The sequence below is a fragment of the Rana temporaria genome, chromosome 3, assembly GCF_905171775.1.
Source record: "Rana temporaria chromosome 3, aRanTem1.1, whole genome shotgun sequence".
Taxonomy (NCBI): Eukaryota; Metazoa; Chordata; class Amphibia; order Anura; family Ranidae; genus Rana; species Rana temporaria.
Window position 1 is genome coordinate 470,700,426 of NC_053491.1, and position 17,925 is coordinate 470,718,350.

Genomic DNA, 17,925 nt, shown 5'->3' on the forward strand with positions numbered 1-17,925 from the left:
TAAATGGTAAACTATTTTATAAGCATTTTTTCCTCAAATAATATATGCTGTGCATGTGGTATGTGTTTATGGAATGGTTGTATGATATGTACGTTATTTCTCACATTTCCTTCATAAATAAAGATAAAAAATAAATAAAAAATTGTAATTTTTTGACATTTAACCTGCCTGGCGGTGTTCCCGAGTCTGACTCGGGGTTAGATTTTCCTGCTGAGAGCGGTAACCCCGAGTCAGACTCGGGCTTGCCTCGCTAGATCCACAGGCAAAGTTACTTACCTTGTCCCTGGATCCAGCGATGCCACCGCGCTGTGTGAGCGAGTGGGACCTCGCTCGATTCACACAGTGCCTCCGTGTGACGCCGATCTCCGTTCCCTGCGACGTTACGACGCACGGGGACGGAGAACGGCGCCAAATTCAAAAAAGTAAACAAACACTTTACATACAGTATACTGTAATCTTATAGATTACAGTACTGTATGTAAAAAAAACACACCCCCCTTGTCCCTAGTGGTCTGTCCTGTGTCATGCATGTCATTTTATATAATAAAAACGTTTCTTTCTCCCTGCAAACTGTAGATTGTCCATAGCAACTAAAAGTGTCCCTTTATGTCAAAAATAGTTTTAGATCAGCTAAAAAACAGCGATAATAAATTATAATCACTTGCAGAATTGTGCGATAGCGATTTATGGGGAAATTCGTCATAAAAAAAAATAATAATGACAGCAACAATTCTGCAACTGAGCAAATTTCAGTGATTTTAATTTGATTACATTATTGAATAATTTTTATTATAATTATATTATTATTTGTTATAATTATTTATAATTATTTATTATATTATAATTTATAATTTTGTTTTTAAAAAAATGTCATACCCGGGATGCCTATTAGAATCTTGTTTGGTCAGATTTAAGTGAGTTATTTCTAAAAATTACAGACCTACAATATAAAACGCCAAATTTCCTTGCAAATAATGGTACCGCTTTCAGCATGTTTTTTCTGAAAGAATCATACCGCCAGGGAGGTTAACTACCAAATGTTATGAAGACAGAGAAAAAATGGAGTGCAGAGTTCCGGAGTGCGTTCCACAAAGAATGCAGGGCTTAGTGTTCTGTCCCCCAGTTGTCTATGCTGCTTATCTGTTTCTGTGTTGTTAAAATTAAGATGTAATGTAATGTAAGGTTTGTAATTTACATAAGACAATCATATGTGGAGTGCAGGCTCCATCTAGCGTCCTTTTTTGGTATTGCTGCAGTTCTGTTTATTTGATTTACTGTATGTGTAGTTAAGGAAGTTGTTAGTTAGCAGGGAATTCTGGGTAGAATCTTCACAGGAAGTCAAGCAGCCACCATTCTTTGAGGAGATACTGCAGGAAGCAAGACATGTATTTCCCAATCTATCGCCATCACCCCTTAGAGAACTTAAAAACTTCACCTGGCTTGTTCTAATAAAACTGAGATTAGGGATGAGCTTCGAGTTCGAGTCAAACTCATGTTCGACTCGAACATTGCCTGTTCACCTGTTCGGCAAACACCGAACAATTAGGGGTGTTTGCGGCAAATTCGAAAAGCCGCGGAACACCCTGTTAAAGTCTATGGGAGAAATCTAAAGTGCTAATTTTAAAGGCTAATATGCAAGTTATTGTCCTAAAAAGTGTTTGGGGACCTGGGTCCTGCCCCAGGGGACATGTATCAATGCAAAACAAAGTTTTAAAAATGGCAGTTTTTTAGAGAGCAATGAATTTAATAATGCTAAAAGTGAAACAATAAAAGTGAAATATTACTTTAAATTTTGTACCTGGGGGGGGGGGGTGTAAAGTTAGCATGTGAAATAGCGCATGTTTCCAGTACATAGAACTGTCCCTGCACAAAGTGTAATTTCTGAAAGGAAAAAAAGTATTTTAAAACCGGACTTGCGGCTATAATGAATTGTCGGCTCTGGCAATTCAGAGCAAATTCATTCATAAAAAAAAAAAAAAAAATAGCGTGGGGGTCCCCCCAACTTCCATTACCAGGCCCTTCAGGTCTGGAATGGATATTAAGGGGAACCCCGCCGTCAATTTAAAAAAAATGACGTGGGGTCTCCCCCCAAATATCCATTCCAGACCCTTCAGGTCTGGTGTGGATTTTAAGGGGAACTCCACTCCAAATTTAAAAAAAAAATGGTGTGGAATTCCCCCAAAAATTATCCGAGCACGTTAACCTGGCCGGCCGCAGAAAAGAGGGGGGGCAGAGTGCGCCCCCCCCTCTCCTGAACCGTACCAGGCCACATGCTCTCAACATGGGGAGGATGTCCCCATGTTGATGGGGACAAGGCCCTCATCCCCACAAACCTTGCCCGGTGGTTGTGGGGGTCTGCGGGCGGGGGGCTTATCAGAATCTGGAAGACCCCTTTAACAAAGGGGACCCCCAGATCCTGCCCCCCCCTATGTGAATTGGTAATGGGGTACATTGTACCCCTACCATTTCACAAAGGAAGTGTAAATAGTTGAAAAAAACACACACACCGTAGAAAAAAGTCCTTTATTAATAAATAAAAAAGAAAAAAAATCCAGCGGTGGTAATCTACTCGGTCCCAGCTCCCTGCTTAAATGTTGTCTGTATCCAACGACTGGTGAGGGTGATCTCCAATCCAGCGATGAGAAGATCCATCCATCCAGAGTGCAGCATCGCCAACCTCCTCTCACCGCTAGACACAGCCCAGCGAATGACGCGGCTGAAGCTGTGACATTTCTTATATAGGGGAGGCGGGCCACCCGTCACGTGACCCCGCCCCCTCTGACGCACCCTCTGCTACGTCACTGGGTAAGCCCAGTCTTCCCCCTTCCCCTCCCAATGAGAAGGGAGTTGCAGTAGTCAAGGCGAGAGATGTTAACTAGAAGCTTTGTGGTTTCATTGGTTAGGGACATATTTTGGAGATGCTGTGGAGGTTGGGGCGTCAAGCCATGGAAAGTGTTTGGATGTAGGGCTAAAATGAGAGTTTGAGTCCAGGATAACACCTAGCACCCTGGCATACAGGGAAGGGTTGATGGTTGGTTGTGCCATTGCTCTAAACAGAGAAGAGAGGGGAAGAAGAGGAAATATTATGAGCTTGTTGAGTTTGAGGAAGTGGTGTGACATCCTGACAGATATGTCTGTTAGTAAATTAGTGATGCGTGAGGAGACTGATGTTGTGAGCTGAGGGGCAGAGAGTTAGATTTGGGGGTCATCAGCGTAGAAATGGCATTGAAAGCCATCGGAGGCTATCAGTTGACCCACGGAGGAGGTGTAGATTGAAAATAGGAGAGGTCCAAGAACTGAACCTTGGGGAACCCAAATGGAGAAAGGCAGGGGATAGGAGTAATTGGAATTAAGTGACACAGAAGGTGCATTGGGATAGGTAGGATGAGAGCCAGTGAAGAGCATGGAGACCAAGGGAGTAAAGTTTTTTGAGGAGGAGGGGTGGTCAACTGTATCAAAGGCACCCACAATGTCCAGAAGTAGGAGTACAGGATAGAGTCCATTGGTTTTTGCTGTTAGTAAGTCATGTGTGAGTTTTAGAAGAGCAGTTTCAGTGGAGTGGTGAGGGTGAATCCAGACTGAAGAGATCACGAAGGTTATTCTCAATGAGGTGGTCACTCGGTTGTAGACCAGGCATTCAAGGAGTTTAGTATAAAAGGGGAGCAAGGAGGTGGGGCATAGATGGTTAAGTAAGGTAGGGCCAAAGGAAGGCTTTTTAAGTATGTTGGTGACTAGTACATATTTTAGAGAGTTGGGGAAGATGGCAGAAGGTAGGGAGAGATTGAAGATGGGCATTATAGAGTGTAGGATAGAGTCAGAGGGTAACCAAAGTCTTTGTGAGGGAACAGGGTTCAGGGGACAGGTGGTTAGGTTGGCGTTAAAAATTATTTTAGCAACCTTGGCCTGGATTCAGAGAGCAATTGCGCCTGCGTAACCATCAGGAACCTCGTTACGCCGACTGCAGCCTAAGATATGCATGGCATAAGGCTCTTATGCCCGCATATCTTAGGCTGCATTCTTGCAATGGCCGCTAGGTGGCGTTCCCGTTGTGCTCAGCGTATAGTATGCATATTGCATACTAACGCCGATTCACAACGTTACGCGAGCCCTGCGTACACAGTTTACGTCGTTTGTGTACGGCGGTTTTCGCGTAAGGCTGCCCCTGCTATTAGCAGGGGCAGCCAATGTTACGTATACCCGTCGTTCCCGCGTCGCGAAATTTGAACTTTACGTAGTTTGCGTAAGTGATTTGTGAATGGCGCTGGACGCCATTCACGTTCACTTTGAAGCAAATGACGTCCTTGCGACGTCATTTGCCGCAATGCACGTCGGGAAAGTTTCCCGACGGAGCATGTGCTCTACGATCGGCGCGGGAACGCGCCTAATTTAAATGATTCCTGCCCCCTACGGGATCATTTAAATTGCGCACGCTTACTCCGGGCATTTTGCTGGAGCACCCACGCAATTTACGGAGCTACTGCTCCGTGAATCGCGGGTAGCGCAGAAAATTTGCGGGGGCGCAGGGCAAAAACGTTGCCCTGCGCCTCCGTAAAAACTGCGCAAAGGTACCTGAATCTACCCCCTTGTGTATAGTAGTAGGGTGGAATAATGGAAGTATTGATTGTACCTGTTGACATGGGGTGTTAAGTGGGGAAGATACCTGTAAAGAGGAGATTTCATGACGAATTTAATAATCATAATACATGACTGCATACAATTGGTAATTCTCCAATACTAAAAGATGTACGCAACAGCTGAATGGGAGTCAAATGTTTTATTCATTTGGGAGTTGCAGTGGTTAGGTATACTGTACTTTTATTTTGATATACGAGTCAGATAGGTATTATTACATTTTTACTGAAAATCCTTATTATTGGTTTGTTAGAACTGAGTGTGCTTAGTTTTGGCTTACAGGTGCTGTTTAAAGGCTACTTTGAGAAAAATGGAATTCGTGAAGAGGTTGTGTGCAATGTCGAGCTACCTGGGCAGGACGTCTGTGAATATTATGATCGGCAGAATCAAGAAAAGTGGGTGTGTCAACGGCCAAAAAATCTCCCCTGTGACTCCTACCGGGAGCACTCAGCGGGAGAAAACCGCGACATCCTAAGCCAAGAACAGAAACCATTCTTCGCAGCGTAATTACTCTTGTTATTTCTACCTTCACTTTGTACAGCAATAATGTTCTTGAATCATTAAGTCATTTTGTCCACCATCTAGTAAGGTTTTGTTAAAGTCTAAGGCCTCGTACACACGGCCGAGGAACTCGACGTGCCAAACACATCGAGTTCCTCGGCCAGTTCAGCCCTGAAGCCGCCGAGGAGCTCGGCGGGCCGAGAGCTCCCATAGAACAACGAGAAAATAGAGAACATGTTCTCTATTTTCTCGACGAGTTCCTCGGCGGCTCCATCGGGCCGAAAGTGTACACACGACAGAGTTTCTCGGCAGAATCAGGCTCTGACCGAGTTTCTTGCCGAATTCTGCCGAGAAACTATGTCGTGTGTACGAGGCCTCTCTCCAGCTTATTTTTTGTTACATAATTCAGAGTGTACATTTAAAAAATGTTTTAAAATTCTGGCACCGTCCAATGCAGACTCACTTCTCTGGGATCCAGCGCTGACCATATTCTATGTTGAATAAAAATTGCATTATAGTTTTCTGCAACTGACAATGGCAGCTACACTAGATTACCAAAAGTATTGGGACACCTGCCTTTACAGTTTACACGCACATGAACTTTAACTGGTTGCCGACCAGCCGCAACGTTTTACGGTGGCAGGTCGGCTCCCCTGCGCGAGAGCCCGTAGCTATACATCGGCTCTCGCGCAGGCCACTAGGGGCACGTGCGCGCGCCCCCCGACTCCCGTGCATGTGCCCGGTGGGCGGGATCTCCGCCGGGCACGCGTGATCGCTCGTTACAGAGCGAGGACAACACACAGCTCCCGGTCCTGTCAGGGAGAGAAATGCTGATATTCTGCTCATACAATGTATGAACAGTGATCAGTCATTTCCCCATGTCAGTCCACCCCCCCTACAGTTAGAAAAAATACCCAGGGAACATACTTAACCCCTTCCTAGCCCCCTAGTGTTAGCCCCTTCCCTGCCAGTGGCATTTGTATAGTAATCAATGCATTTTTATAGCACTGATCGCTATAAAAATGCCAATGGTCCCAAAAATGAGTCAAAAGTGTCCAAAGTGTCCGCCATAGTGTCGCAGTACCGAAAAAAATCGCTGATCACCGCCATTACTAGTAAAAAAAAATATTTAAAAAAATGCCATAAAAATACCCCCTATTTTGTTAACGCTATAACTTTTGTACAAACCAATCAATATACGCTTATTGCGATTTTTTTACGAAAAAATAAGTAGAATACGTATCGGCCTTAACTGAGGAAAAAAAACGTTTTTTTTATATATTTTTGGGGGATATTTATTATTGCAAAAAGTAAAAAATAATATTTTTTTTCAAAATTGTCGCTCTATTTTTGTTTATAGCGCAAAAACGAAAAACCGCAGAGGTTATCAAATACCACCAAAAGAAAGCTCTATTTGTGGGAAAAAAAGTACGCCAATTTTGTTTGGGAGCCACGTCGCACGACCACGCAATTGTCAGTTAAAGCGGCGCAGTGCCGAATCGCAAAAAGTGCTCTGGTCTTTGACCAGCAATATGGTCCGGGGGTTAAGTGGTTAATGGCATTCCAGTCTCAGTCCTTGGGGTCAATATTGAGTTGGCCCACCCTTTGCAGCTATAAAAGCTTTAACTCTTCTGGGAAGGCTGTCCACAGGGTTTAGGAAAGTGTCTATGGGAATGTTAAATCATTCTTCCAGAAGCGCATTTGTAAGGTCAGGCACAGGTGTTGGACGAGAAGGCCTGGCTTGCAGTCTCCATTCTAATTCATCCCAAAGGTACTCTATCAGGTTTAGGTCAGGACTCTATGCAGGCCAGTCAAGTTCCTCCACCCCAAACTCGCTCATCCATGTCTTTATGGACCTTGCTTTGTGCACTGGTGAGCAGTCATGTTGGAACAGGAAGGGGCCCCGAAGGTTGGGAGCATGAAATAGTCCAAAATGTCTTGATATACTGACGCCTTAAGAGTTCCCTTCCCTGGAACAAAGGGACCAAGCCCAACCCTTGAAGAACAACCCCACACCATAATCTCTCCACCACCAAATGATTTGGACCAGCGCACAAAGCAAGGTCCATAAAGACATGGATGAGTGAGCTTAAGGTGGAGGAACTTGACTGTCCTGACCTCAACCCGATAGAACACTTTTGGGATGAATTGGAGTGGAGACTGCAAGCCAGGCCTTCTCGCCAACATCAGTGCCTGACCCCGCAAATTCTTCTGGAAGAATGGTCAAATAATCCCATAGACACCCTCCTAAACCTTATGGACGGCCTTCACAGACTCAATATTGAACGGGGATGCCATTAAAGTTCATGTGCATGTAAAGACAGGCGTCCCATTACTTTTGGTAATGAAGTGTATTATTATGATTATTATTATTATTAGATCTTTAAACATGATTGGCAACACTTTTTTCAGAGCTTTACAAACTAAAGAGAGATAGTACAATTACAATACAATTAAATGTAGCTTTAATAATAAATGAATACCAAAACATCATCTTATAAGAACTTTTTTTTTTCTATTTGGCCTTCTCAGGTCATTGATCAACCAAGAAATCCCATCAAGCCTTGGGTCACTTAATGTCTTACCTCAGAAGAATATCCCAAGTGGTAGGTGTTTTTACATTCTAACTTGTTTAAACCATTGTAATATTTGTTTTATGGACCATTGCTAAATCATTTGCTTAAAGCTTAATTGCAGGCAGAAAAAAAAATTGAGACGAAAAGACCGGCAAGGCAATATGTTATATGCATAAAAACCTTCTTTAAAAATGTTGACACGTTTTAGCCCAGGCTGAAAAAATAAAACAAAATGGCTTGTAAAAAGACACCTTTTACTCCTGATGGATCTATAATATAGAAGATTTTTTTAAGCATTACACGCCATGTTGCCGTCTTCAGTATGTGCGGCTGTAGTCAGAGCACAGGTGTGGCTCTTTCACTTGCATTGTAACTTTAAAGGGTTGTAGCATCACATCTTGATCATGTCAGAACTACAGGACTTAGACCACATAGAACCACATAGCACTAGAATGTGGAAGTGCAGAAGGTGTGTAGACCAGTGCGACTGCATTAAGGAGCAGAGAACTAGGGGCCATATTCCCGTAGATTTTGGGTGGGCGTCGCGTAAGCCATTTACACTCCGCCGCCCCAACCTACAGGAGCAAGTGCTGTATTCCCCAAACACTTGCTCCGTAGTTTGGGGCGGCGTAGTGTAATTGGCCTGGCGTATCCCCGTGTAACTCCAAGGGGGCGGCTTGTATTTAAATTAAGCGCGCCCCCGATTCGAACGAACTGCGCATGCGCCGGGCTTAAAATAGCCCAGTGCGCATGCTCCAGTTCTCGGCGGAAAACGTCAATGACGCCGACGTGTGCATCATTGACGTAAAGTCGTATTCAAGAACGTCTTAGGCCCCGTACACACGACCAAACATGTATGCTGAAACTGGTCCGCGGCCAGTTTCAGCATACATGTTCGGTCGTGTGTGGGCGCGAGCGGGCCGAATTCCAGCAAACATTTGCCCGCCGGGCCTTTTCCCAGCGGGCAAATATTCCTGGACGTGTTTTAAAACCGTCCGCTGGAATCCTGCCCGCTCGGACATGTACGGTCGTCAGTACAGACCTACCGTACATGTCCAGGCGCCCGCCGTCCCTCGCATGCGTCGAATGACTTCGACACATGCGTGGAAGCCTTTAAATGGCAGGCCCGCCCACGTCTCCGCGTCATCGCCGCGTCATCGTGGCGGCGACGACGCGGACACGCCCCGCGTATTGTTTACGCGCGGACTTCTGTATGATGGTGTGTACAACCATCGTACAGAAGCCCTCTGGCAGACATGTACGGTGAAAACGGTCCGACGGACCGATTTCACCGTACATGTTTGTTCGTGTGTACCCGGCCTTAGGGAAAAGACGTACCCGACGGGAAAAGACGACGCGGACCCGACGCCATACTTAACATGGCGTACGTGGGACTGGCGTAAGGTTACCCCTCATATAGCAGGGGTAACCTTTCGCAAACGACGTTAGCGATGGTTACGCGACGCTAATTCGTTCGGGAATCGACGTATCAGGCTCATTTGCATAAACAAATGAGACCTGAACGTAAACGCCACCTGGCGGCCGGCTGGGTAATTACATTTAAGATCCGACAGTGTAAGTGACTTACACATGTCGGATCTTAAGCGTATCTATGCGAAAATGATTCTAAGAATCACTTGCATAGATACGCGGGCCAAAAAAGAGAGATACGATGGAGTATCCTGAGATACTCCATCGTAACTATACTCAGAATATGGCCCTCTGTAACTATATTTACTTTTTTGTTCTCCTAGATAATTAACCCTTAGGCCCTGTACACACGGCCGGGAATCCCGTCAGGAAGAAAACATTGGTTTTCTTGACGGGATTCCTGGCAAGCTTTTCTTGCCAAGCCGTGCATACAGACGGCCATTCAAAAGAACCGCCGTTCTTTTGAATGGCAAGAACGCAGTGACGTCATCAACTACGTCATCATCATTCGATGCCATCTTCGCCATCTTGCTACACCCTACACTATGCCTTGTATGCTACCGCGCACGCGTTGAAGGCTTATCGAGCATGTCCAGGTTTACCTTCGGATAGGTAAGCATACAGACGACCACTTTTCTTGGCAGGAAAATAGAGAGCCAGGTTCTTTGTTTTCCCGTTGGGATTCCCAGCTGTTTTCCTGACGGGAAAACTGCTAGGGAGCATACACACGGCCGGGATTCCCGGCCAAATGCTCTCCTGGCAGGCACAGTTCCATTGCAAGGGGTCATTTTTTATTGCCCAGAGTTGTGCTTTAACCACTTAATCACCGCCCCATAGCCGAATTATGGCTACAACTGAGAGTTGTCTTCCATTGCCGACATGTATCAATGCAAAAAAAACATTTTAAAATTGGCCGGACATTTTTTTCAGGAGCAGTGATTTTAATAATGCTTAAAGTGAAACAATAAAAATGTAATATTCCTTTAAATATCGTGCCTTGGGGGTGTCCTTAGTATGCCTGCAAAGTAGCACATTTTTCCTGTGTTTAGAACAATACCACAGCAAAATTACATTTCTAAAAGAAAAAAAAAAGTAATTTAAATCTGCTCACAGCTGTAATGAATTGTCAGATCCAGGTAATACAGATACTAATCATTAAAAAAAATGGCATGGATTCCCCCCCAGTCCATTACAAGGCCATTTTGGTCTGGTATGGATATTAAGGGGAACACCTCACCAAAATGTAAAAAAAATGCGTGAGGTCCCCCCAAAATCCATACCAGGCCCTTCAGGTCTAGTATGGATTTTAAGGGGAACCCTGTGCCAAAATGTAAAAAAAAGGCGTATGGGTCCCCTCCAAAATCCATACCAGATCCTTATCCAAGCATGCAACCTGGCCAACCACAGGAGAACCATACCAGGCCACATGCCCTCAACATGGGGAGGATGCTTTGGGTTTCCCCCATACACCTTGTCCCCATCTTGATGGTGATAAGGGCCTCATCCCCATAACCCTTTCCCGGTGCTTGTGGGGGTCTGTGGGTGGGGGGCTTATCGGAAACTGGAAGTCCCCTTTAACAAGGGGACCCCAGATCCCAGCCCCATCTATGTGCATGGGAATCGGGTACATTATACCCCTACTCAGGAAACACCGTCGTATCTCTGTTTTTGGCCCCGGGTATCTATGCGAGTGATTCTTAGAATCATTTTCGCATAGATACCGTCAAGATCCGACAGGTATAAGTCACTTACACCGTCGGATCTTAGATGTAATGCGACGCCGGCCGCTAGGTGGCGTTTACGTTCAGTTCTCATTTGACTATGCAAATAAGTCTGATACGCCGATTCCCGAACGAATTTGCTTCGCGTAGTCGTCGCGTACGTCATTTCCGTAAGCGTAAGGTTACCCCTGCTATATGAGGGGTAACCTTACGCCAGTCCGCCGTATGCCATGTTAAGTATGGCGTCGCGTTTTTTTCCGTCGGTTACGTTGTTTTCCTAAGTCGTTCACGAATACGACTTTACGTCAATGACGCTCAAGTCAGCGTCATTGACGTTTTCCGTCGTGAGCTGGAGCATGCGCACTGGGCTATTTTTCTGCCCGGCGCATGCGCAGTTCGATCGTCGCGGGGGCGCGCTTAATTTGAATACAAGCCGCCCCTTTGAATTACGCAGCCATACGCCGGGCCATTTACACTACGCCGCCGCAAATTACGGAGCAAGTGCTTGGAGAATACGGCACTTGCTCCAGTAAGTTGCGGTGGTGTAGTGTAAATGGCTTACACTACGCCAACGCCGATTCTATGAGAATCTGGCCCATAGACTGGGTGGAAGGAACCGTACATTCATCTAAAGCTTGCCAGTTCTTAAATGTCTTGCAGGACAATTTTATGGGTCAGATGGTAAATGCACCAACTAGAAACAAAGTGTTACTAGACCTACTGGTTACCAACAATACAGACCTGATCACGGATGAAATACGGGGCAATACAGAAATACAGGGGAAATTAGGAAACAGCAATCACAGGTCAATTCATTTTAGTATAGATCACACAAATAGGAAACATAAGGGGAATTTCAAAAGTGCCAACTTCCCTAAACTACGACCATTTCTAAGGGCATTAGCCAGTGCATCCCAATGGGAAACACATTTAAAAGAGCTCATAAAAGTCCTGAGTGGCTTAACTCCAATGTAAAAATGCATATAAAAGCAAAGGAGAAGGCCTTCAAAAAATACAAGGCTGAGGGAACATCATCAGCATTACAACATTACAAAGAATGCAACAAGAAATGTAATGGTGCAATCAGATAGAACAAGAAAGGCACATAGCGAAGAGGAGTAAAAAAAAAATCCCAAGAGATTCTTTAAAGCGGGGGTTCACCCTATAAACCAAATATTTTTTTTTTCTAGCATAAAATTAGGCATAGTAGCGTGAGCTACAGTATGCCTGTCTTGATTTTTTTCGCCCGGTACTCACAGTGCAATCCTCTATAGAAGATTCCGACTCCCAGCGGGGAATGGGCGTTCCTATCCAGACGGAGGATGATTGACGGCCGGCTCTGGCACGTCACGCTTCTCTGGAAATAGCCGAAACAGGCTTGGCTCTTTACGGCGCCTGCGCATAGTCTGTGTGCAGGCGCCGTATAGCGCCGTGAAGAGCCGAGACCTACTCCGGCTGTCTTCGGGGAGCGTGACGTGCCAGAGCCGGCCGTCAATCATCCTCCGTCTGGATAGGAACGCCCATTCCCCGCGGGGAGTCGGAATCTTCTATAGAGGATTGCACTGTGAGTACCGGGCGAAAAAAATCAAGACAGGCATACTGTAGCTCGCGCTACTATGCCTAATTTTATGCTAAAATGTTGCTATGGAGGGTGAACCACCGCTTTAAGTACATAAATAGTAAGAAAGGGAGGTCAGATCATATTGGTCCCATAAAGAATGATGAAGGGAATCTGGTTACTAAGGATGGAGAGATGGCAAAGGTATAGAATTTATTTTTCTCCTCTGTCTTCACTAGGGAATCGGGGGGCTTGCCTTGTGAATGTTTATCCTCATGACATTTCACAGGAAGCATACTAATGGCTAACAAAGTATAGAATTAGAAATAGACTGAAAAGCTTAAAATTAATAAGTCACCGGGACCAGATGTCTTGCACCCGATGGTCCTTAAGGAACTCAAGTAATTGCCAGACCATTGCACCTAATTTTTACGAACAGTCTACTGAGTGGAATGGTACCAGCTGATTGGAGAAAAGCCAATGTAGCACAAATATTTAAAAAGCGGGCAAGATACATCCCTGGAAATTACAGAACAGTTAGCCTGACATCAATTGTATGCAAGCTCTTGGAGGAGATGATAAGGGACTATATACAAGATTTTAGCAATGACAACGGTATCATTAGCAGTAATCAGCATGGATTCATGGAAGAATGGAAGAATCGTTCTTGCCAAACCAATATATTAACCTATATAAAGGAAGGCCCATAGACGTGGTGTATCTGGATTTTGCAAAAGCATTTTATACAGTTACCCATAAATGTTTACTGTACAAAGTAAGGTCCATTAGCATGGACCATAGGGTGAGTACATGGATTGAAAACTGGCTATAGGGGCAAGTTCAGAGGGTGGTGATAAATGGGGAGTACTCAGAATGGTCTGGGGTAGAAAGTGGGGTCCCCCAGGGTTCTGTCCTGGGACAAATCCTATTTAATGTATTCATAAACAACCTGGAGAAAGGGGTAAACATCTCAGTCTCTGTATTTGTGGATGATAGTATGTTAAGCAGGACAATAACTTCTCCGCAGGATGTGTAAATCTTTCAAGCAGATCTGAACAAATTATAGTAGGTTTAGAGTAGGCTGATGACTCACAGATGGCATCATCTTTCAGTTACCTCCCTCTGACTTCTAGAGAATTCCAGAAGACAGGAGAGGAAGAGAGGTGGAGCTATCGGAGGTGTTTCAGGGAGCCCTGACCAATCCCCAACAAGGATTGGCAGGGGCAGGCCTCCTTGATATACCCGGGGATCAGCCCAGCTGGGGAGGTGTTGTCAAATGGAAGAACTGGGAGATGGAGTACTAGCTGTCGGGGGGGGTGACCTTGTGCCTGGAGCTCGGGAGTGGAAGGGACCCTCGCACAAACCACAGGGGTGTCCTGACTAGGAGCAGTGGAGGACAGTGGAAGGTAGTACCAGGCAAAGTCTCCAGGAGGGATCCACCAGGTGTCGGGGAGTGGCAGACACAGTTGGGAGAGCTGGGGAGGCATGCCGGAATGGACTGGGTGTGTGCAGCCTGAGATGGATGTAGAGCCAGAGGGAGAGACTGTGATGTCAGGCAGCTTCAGCCAGGAGGGCTGGCAGGGCCTAAGGGGTGCTGGCTAGGGTTAAGTAGTCCATCAAGGACAGCTAGCACCAGAACTTTCCATTTCTCTTTTTGCTACACCAAAGGGGCCCATGGTCCCTGTATGCACAGGGCTGTTGCTAGGACCTGGTTGAAGTCAGTGTCAGGCCCAACCACATGCATGCTGTGCCTGAAGTGTTGTGCTGGAGGAAGATGAGAGTTTATAATCTGTTCCAAGCTATGCAAACAAATAATCTTTCTTGGCATCCAATGAATTCCTTTAACCCCATCCAAGTTATAGTCCCTCAATAAAAACACAAAACAAAGCTAACTGACTGTTCATTGTCTTGGAGTGTCTGGGAAGTGAATGGTGAAAGGCTGGGCAGGGTGACAGGTGGATCACAATATACAGAAGCCCCTACGGGGGTACCGTTACAAAATATAATTACAGAACATAATTATCCATATTGAAAAATAAAGATTTGGTGTTAATGGCATCATGAGAAGGGTGATCTTTATTATTATTTTTCTCTAGGTACAAATGTTGCATGTATCGCTGGACTAAAGACTCCAAACCCCTCAGGATTCTATTACCAAGATGTCTGGAAATCTCTGGTCTGCTCCAATAAACAGTTTGATAATCATACTATGGCAACAAAATGCCTTGCTGGGAAGATTGTCTACATGTTCGGAGACTCTACAATGAGACAGTGGTGGGAATACCTTGTGGCTTTCATACCAAGTATGTTACATAACAGGGAATAAGTAGAACCCCTATCGGGTATTTATTGTTATTGGTGTCCTGTTGGGAACATTTCCCTTTGCTACCTCTCCTAGTGATTTTGGGGTCAATTTACTAAGCTTTACTGCATGTAGTAAGGGTATCATATTACTCGTTTGCATACATTATTGCATGCGGTAAATAAAGTCCAATTCATAAAAATAAACTATTTTGCATTAAACAACTAAACAAATCGTAGGGTAATCTGTTATGTCCAATTCACAAACTAAACAGGAACTTAAGCAAAGGTGCGATATTTAACACCACCCTTTTGGTGGCGGTAACTAGTGCGGTACCAGAAAGAGGGGCTAACCAGACCCTCAGAAAAGCGTCATTCCATCCACCCGGAGCCTAATTCCACCCACAGAACACCCACAGGAAGGGGTCCAATTCTACCCTCAAAGAGGGGTCTAATTCCACCCACAGAAAGCGGTGCAATGCTACCCTTATGCCTCGTACACACGGGCAAACATGTATGATGAAAACGGTCTGCCGGACCGTTTTCAGCGGACATGCCCGCCCGGAGATTTCTGTATGATGGCTGTACACACCATCATACAGAAATGAGAGACAATCCGCGCGGACAGACAGCGCGGTGACGTGTTCGCGCCGTCGCCGCGACGATGACGCGGCGACGTGCGCGATGCTGAAAGGTCAATGCTTCCACGCAGGCGTCAAAGTCATTCGACGCATGCGAGGGATGGCGGCCGCTCGAACATGTACAGTAAGCCTGTACAGACGACCGAACATGTCCGACGGACAGGATTCCATCGGGCATGTTTCTAAGCAAGTTTAGAAACATTTGTCCGCTCGAAAACGGTTTGGCGGGCAAATGTACGCTGGAATCCTGTCCGATCGGCCTTACACACGACCAAACATGTCTGCTGAAACTGGTCCGCGGACCAGTTTCAGCAGACATGTTCGGTCGTGTGTACGGGGCCTTAGATGGATCTAATTCTACCCACAGAAGACCAACAGAAAGGGGCCTAATTCCACTCACAGAAGACCCACAGAAAGGGGCCTAATTCCACTCACAGAAGACCCACAAAAAGGGGTACTATTCCACCCACAGGAAGGGGTGCAATACTACCCTTTAGAGAGGGGTCTAATTCACCTACAGAAGACCCAGGGTCTGGTATGAATATTTAGGGCAACCCCTGCCATTTTTTTCAATGACTTTTATCTGTATTATATCCCGACAATTCATTAATAGCGCAGGTAGTTTTAAATTACTTTTTTTTCCTTCAAAAATTACATTGACTTTTAAAGGGTGTTCCACGGCTTTTCGAATTTGCCGCGAACACCCCAAATTGTTCGATGTTCGCCGAACGGGCGAACAGCCAATGTTCGAGTCAAGCTCATGTTCGACTCAAACATAAAGCTCATCCCTAATCCAGCTATATAACTAAAGGCCTTTAACACCAATACCTCCAATTAGGCCCCATGGCACAGTTCAGTTGCAGGATTCCCTGATGAGTTGACTTGCAAGGCGTAACACAATCCAGCTTGAGAGGAGGAACGTTGATGCATCTGTGGAGAGGTGGCTTCCTGGGGACGCTCATACAGACAAACACACTGATGGCGAAGAAGTCTGGAACACGCCACCTGCAAGGCAAATCAGTCCTATCTAGCCGATCTCCTGGTAACTAACCTGACTATAGTCTATAAATTCTATTGGATGGCTACCTATCTAAATGGCCGCCGGAAGCCTATTCTGGACGCTACCCTGAGCTGTTTACTATTCCCTAGGCTAATACTAGCTACTAGCTAATAGCCCCCGACTGAAAAGGGAAACTGTTGCTTTAAAGCGGTGGTTCACCCTGCTGAACAACATTTCAGCATAAAATCCGGCATAGTAGCGCGAGCTACACTATGCCGGTCTTAATTTTTTTATCCCCATACTCACGGTTATATCGTACATAGACGATTCCGTCTGCCGCGGGGAATGGGCGTTCCTAGCAAGAGGGAGGGTGATTGACGGCCGGCTCTGGCACGTCACGCTCCCCGAAGACAGCCGGAGTAGGTCTCGGCTCTTCACGGGCTATGCGCAGGCGCCGTGAAGAGCCAAGCCTATTTCGGCTATTTCCGGAGAAGCGTGACGTGCCAGGGCCGGCCGTCAATCACCTTCCCTGTCCATAGGAACACCCATTCCCCGGAATCTTCTATGTACGATATAACGGTGAGTACGGGGAAAAAAAATACAGACAGGCATACTGTAGCTCGCGCTACTATGCCAAATTTAATGCTAGAGGGAAAATTTTTTTTTTTTTTTATATAGGGTGAACCCCCGCTTTAAATAATGAAGTGGCAGATATACACTTCAACACAAACCAGTCACTTGGTAGGTTATAATCATGTGAGCTTTGCTATCATACAGTTGAGAATAGCCCAAGTATATTGCAGTATACCAATAGAAAGTTTCAGTGATTCTGAGAAGCCTCTAACAGATATCGCTGATTCCCACACAGGAGTGACAATAATATAACAAACAGTGAGCTACACAGTGCAGTAACACTTGCCTATATTGTAGTGTTCCTTTTCAGCATGGAAGGATGGATACAGCACAAAATCAGCCTGCAGCACCTCTGGCTTACTGTCTCATATCCTGTAATGCCGGGTACACACGGGCAAACATGTACGATGAAACCGGTCCGTCAGACCGTTTTCACCGTACATGTCTGCCCGGGGACTTCTGTACGATGGCTGTACTAACCACCGTACAGAAGTCCGCGCGTAAACAATACGCGGGGCGTGTCCGCGCCGTCGCCGCGACGATGACGCGGCGACGTGGGCAGGCCTGCCTTTTAAATGCTTCCACGCATGCGTCAAAGTCATTCGATGCATGCGAGGGACGGCGGGCGCTCGGACATGTACGGTAGGTCTGTACTGACGACCGTACATGTCCGAGCGGGCAGAATTCCAGCGGACGGTTTTAAAACAAGTCCAGGAATATTTGCCCGCTGGGAAAAGGCCCGGCGGGCAAATGTTTGCTGGAATTCTGCCCGCTCGCGCCCACACACGACCGAACATGTATGCTGAAACAGGCCCGCGGACCAGTTTCAGCATACATGTTTGGTCGTGTGTACGGGGCCTAAGACATCCAAATATATAGCCTTGAGGGGTTTCCTGACCCTTAAGCAGGGACGGGAAACAACCTCTTAACA

The 17,925-nt window shown here is 45.8% G+C and overlaps 1 protein-coding gene across 2 annotated transcripts in view; it reads left to right on the plus strand.

The window, feature by feature from the left end:
- LOC120933626 (NXPE family member 3-like) overlaps positions 1-17,925 on the plus strand; it is a 69,998-nt gene that overhangs the window by 26,294 nt on the left and 25,779 nt on the right. For both annotated transcript variants that reach the window (XM_040346935.1, XM_040346934.1), the window contains exons 3-5: positions 4,915-5,135; positions 7,666-7,739; positions 14,516-14,722. In XM_040346935.1, the coding sequence (XP_040202869.1) occupies positions 4,915-5,135; positions 7,666-7,739; positions 14,516-14,722 (502 nt within the window). The remainder of the gene's footprint in view (positions 1-4,914; positions 5,136-7,665; positions 7,740-14,515; positions 14,723-17,925) is intronic.